The 4387-nt window shown below is 57.7% G+C and overlaps 1 protein-coding gene across 1 annotated transcript; it reads right to left on the bottom strand.

Moving 5' to 3' along the window:
• Positions 1-571: 571 nt before the first annotated feature.
• Positions 572-4027, bottom strand: HMX3 (H6 family homeobox 3). Its single transcript, XM_002821233.4, has 2 exons — positions 3547-4027; positions 572-2933 (listed from the first exon to the last, which is right to left on the bottom strand). The coding sequence occupies exons 1-2, from the start codon at positions 3944-3946 to the stop codon at positions 2260-2262; spliced, it is 1074 nt and encodes a 357-aa protein (XP_002821279.1). The 5' UTR covers positions 3947-4027; the 3' UTR covers positions 572-2259.
• Positions 4028-4387: the final 360 nt, after the last annotated feature.

The following is a 4387-nucleotide window of genomic DNA, read 5'->3' as shown; positions in this document are numbered from 1 at the left end:
GCCGCTGTCCCAAGAGCTGGCTGTCCCTGGGGTTGTCCTCTTGTGGCCCAGCCTTTCCTAGCCTGACCTGGCAATCGGCCTACGGCTGCAGCTAAACTCTGAACTCACTCCCTTCTTCCCTCCAACCAGAGCCCACCAAAGTTAACCAACTGACGAATGCCCAGGGATGCCCTGCCCAAAAGCTCTCGGCTCCCGAAGGAACCCAGGTTTAAGAACAGAACAGGAGGCTGCAGACCAGTGTTCGGAAATACCAGCTGTCTCTGGTATCTCACCTCGTGCGCTGTCGCTTTGCTCAATTTCGCCAACTAGATAAGCCTAGGTCCACTCCCCTTCCGCCCAGCATTCTTCCCTGCTCGCTGGGCGTTTCAGGCCGCGGAAGGTACAGGGGAGAGACTGCCTCTGGTCGCGAACAAAGCCGCCTCTGTCTCCACCGCCTCCCGGAATACAGGGTTGTGCGTCCAGGTTGTACTTAGGGAGCGCAGAGGCAGTCAGCGAGCAAGACAGAAAAGAGTTTTGGAGACACTTGCTCTAGGGAAAATCGTCCAAACTTACACACTCTGGCAACATGAAAAGCTTTTCTTTTCTTTTTAATTAATTCAATGTCACGACAACATTAGTGTAACAATATTTTGTGGGGTTTTTTTCTCTTTTTCTTAAAAAGGGACTCAACCCAGGCAGAGGTGAGGGAGATGAGGAGAAACAAACTATCGCAGAACAACAGGTGTACCGACTGAAAGAAAACAGATTGGGTGACAGAGCCAGGAGCCCTGTGGAGTAGAGGGTGAACTTTACAAGAAATCTGTACATTTATCAAATAAGTTAAAATTCTTCTAAATTGATTGTCCTTCACTTAAAGCGCTCCAGTATGCCTAACTTATTCCTTTTAGCATAACTACCTAAGCTTGTTTCTTTCTTCCCCGCTTTCCCCTGCCTAATTTTTTCTTTCTAAATGAATGACCATGATTATACAGTGAAAAGGTCTGTTTCCCACGGTGGAGGAGGAAACAGCTTTCTCAGGAGATTTTGTACAATATTGCACAGGTCAACGTACAACAATTACTGCAGAACATGAAAAGTAAGAGGAAAGGATAAAAGATATCATATTAAAAATACTGAAATTACTCTCTCAAAACAGGGAACAAAGTAATAATAGTAATATTAATAATAATTTACAAATGAAATTCTCAAAATAAATGCTACTAATAAATAAGACCACTTAGACCAGGCCAGATATGGAGCTGTTTCAATAGTCAGAGTTCTGATTTTTGGCTGTCTTTTCCCTTTAAACGCTTAGAGAATTCTTCCATCACAAAGTAAGACCGACGAAGAGGCTAATCGTGACAGACCTCTCCAGAAGAGAAAAGCGGCCTGAGTCGGGATTCTAATGAGAGGCTGCTCATATTCTGAAAATTAAGGTGGATAATTGATTTGGGGGTTGGGAGGAAGAAACATACCCAGAAATCCAGAAATAAAAGTACTATCATATGAATTCTCTCCTTCTCTGGATTCTGAAAACAGTTCTATAGAAAATGAATAAACTAGGCCGGGCGCAGTGGCTCATGCCTGTAATCCCAGCACTTTGGGAGGCCGAGGCGGGCGGATCACGAGGTCAGGAGCTCAAGACCAGCCTGGCCAACATGGTGAAACCGCGTCTCTACTAAAAATACAAAAATTAGCCGGACGTGGTGGCACACACCTGCAATCCCAGCTACTCGGGAGGCTGAGACAGGAGAATCACTTGAACCCGGGAGGCGGAGGTTGAAGTGAGCCGAGATCGCGCCACTGCACTCCAGCTTGGGCGATAGATAGAGCAACATTCCGTCTCGAAAAAAAAAAAAAAAAAGCAAAAAAGAATAAACTAGAGGGATTTAGGTTTTGCGCTTATTTTCTTTCTATAAAAATAAAACCAAAAAGCCACAGCGCAATGGAAATTTGGAAGGGAGGGCTGCACATTTTACAAAAACTATCGGCAGAAATATTTGACCCGGAAATTTTGTCTTGTTCCTGCTTTCTCTTAATATAAGCCAAAAACCAAAAGTAAGAGGGGAAGCGCCTCCAATCCATTAGGGATGAATTGCACGAAAATGCATTGCAAATACTTACAAAATGCTACCGACTGGGGGAGGGGAAGCCGAGGCTGCGCGCCGAAGCCCCAGTTCCTGAAGGCCGCTGGACGTCTCGGCGCCCTCGGCCCAGCCCAGTCTCCTCCGGGGTCCGGACAAGGAGGCCGGGCGCTCCCTCCCCCATCCCTCTGGGGCCTCAGACCGGCCGTAGCAGCGGCACGGAAGAGACCACCGGGTGCGAGTAGTAGACGGGGTGCGGGAAGGTGAGCAGCGGCTGGCTGACTGGCACCGGGGCCCCCGCGGCTGCAGCCGCCGCGCCCTCGGCCGCCGAGTTCTCGTGGTAGAGGATGGGCACCCGCACGATGCGCTGCGCCGCGGCGTGGCTCAGGTTGGCCGCCTCCAGCTCCGCCGCCAGCTGCCGCTTCCACTTGTTGCGGCGGTTCTGGAACCAGATCTTGACCTGCGTCTCGGTGAGGTGCAGGGACGCGGCCAGGCCGGCTCGCTCCGAGCTGCTCAAGTAGCGCTTCATGTCGAAGGTGGACTCGAGCTGGAAGACCTGGCTGCGCGAGAAGACGGTGCGCGTCTTCTTCTTGCGGCACGCCGGCTTCTTCTCCGGACTCTCGGCGCCCTTCTTCCAGTCCTCTGCGCCCGGAGTGGCCGCCACCGCCCCTACGCCCGCCCCGGCCGCGCCTGGCGCCGCTTCGCCTTCCTTCTTGCTTTCCTCGGAGTCGCTCTCCTCCAGAATGATCTCGTCCGGGCTCTTGGAGTCCAGCTCCTTGTGGTCGGGGTCGGCCTTGAGCAGTGGCTCCGGAGAGTCGCGGTCCGTGCCTGAGGCGGGGGAGGAGTCTCTCAGGAGGGCCTTCTCCGAGGCTGGGGAGACAGACAGACGGACGCACACACATGCACACCGACACAGCCTTGAGCGAGGCCCGGCGCCTGGGGACGGCAGGCTCAACCCGCGCCGGCCTCCAGGTCCCAGGCCTTGAGGCCTCACCATCCCCGCGGGCTGCCTCCTTCTAGGCTGGGCTAGAGAAGGGACGCCAGGTCCTGGGATCCCCCTCCTCCCGAGGACAGGCGAGCAGATGGTGGCAGCGCGGCCACCTCCTTCCATTCCCTCAGCTTCCTCGCCAGGGGCCGGCAGAACGGTTCCCTTTCGGCTTAGGCGCATTGGAATCACCCCCTCCTTCCAGGCCGTGTCCCGAGCCCCGGCCGTCCGAAGCCTCCCTATTCACGCCCGAGGCCACTTTTCCCGGGAAGCACCGTGCCCGGGGCTCCAATTCCACTTCTTTTCTCACCAAGTGGGATTGGATTAACGGGCAGCGCAACCCAGCGCAAGGGCAGGCCAGGGGCCGGAAAAAAACTGGCCGAACAGAGGGTTTGCGGGTGCTGGGGTCCCAGAGCTGCGGAGGGAAGCAGCGCGGGGCGGGGACGGGACGGGACGGGCGCGCAGGGGGACAACGAAAGTTCAAAGAGAGGTCGGTACCTTCAGGTCGCGGGAGGTGGCCGCCGGCGGGGGTCAGGGTGTAGGGGTACCACCAGGCTGGGGAGCGCTCCAGGTAGTGCGCGGGCAGGGCAAACCTCTGCGCCGGGATCTCAAAGCGGGGGAAAGCCAGGTCGCCCACCTGCGAGAGCGCGAAACCCGCGGCGCCCTCCAGGGCCCCCTTGGCCGCCGCGGCGGCGGCAGCGGCGGCGGCTGCGGCAGCCGAGGCTGGCGCGAAGAGCGTCCGTGGGGGCGGCTGCGGCTTAGGGGGCGGCCGGTGGTGGTCTCCGTTGAGCAGGTTCTTGATGGAGAACGGGGACTCCTTGGGAGCGGGTGGTGGGGGCGGCGGCGGTGGGGGCTGTGCGCTGGCGGTGCCGGGAGCGTCCAGCCCGGGTTCCGGCATGGTCCCCTCTCCTCCGGGTCCCCGGGAGGGAGGGAGCGGGACAGGCGGGCGGCGGGGCGAGCAGGCGAGAGGCCGGAAATCAGACCATAAACGGAACTCAACTACGGGGCGCAAAGTCGGGGGCCGCCCCGGGCGCAAATCCAACGGCAGGAGGGCGGGGTGAGGACCCAGTCGGGCGGACTCGCATGGGGGAGGGGTGCGGCCAGGCGGGGAGCGGCCCTGCAGCCGCACAGAGGGATCGAGGCGGCTCGGCTGCGGCTGCGGCTCCCGCGGAGGAGGCAGCAAGAGCAGTCCCCGGCTCGAGGCTGCGTCAATCCGGCGCCGGATGCTAATGATGAAATCAAAATGTCATCCAAGTTAAATGCGGGGAGTATACGGCGATTGGGCGCGTACAATGGCAAATGGGATTAGGCAGGCGAAGGCTCAGCCGAGCCCCGGCCC

Source organism: Pongo abelii, chromosome 8 (genome assembly GCF_028885655.2).
Source record: "Pongo abelii isolate AG06213 chromosome 8, NHGRI_mPonAbe1-v2.0_pri, whole genome shotgun sequence".
Classification (NCBI taxonomy): Eukaryota; Metazoa; Chordata; class Mammalia; order Primates; family Hominidae; genus Pongo; species Pongo abelii.
This window is presented reverse-complemented; position numbering and strand designations above follow the sequence as displayed.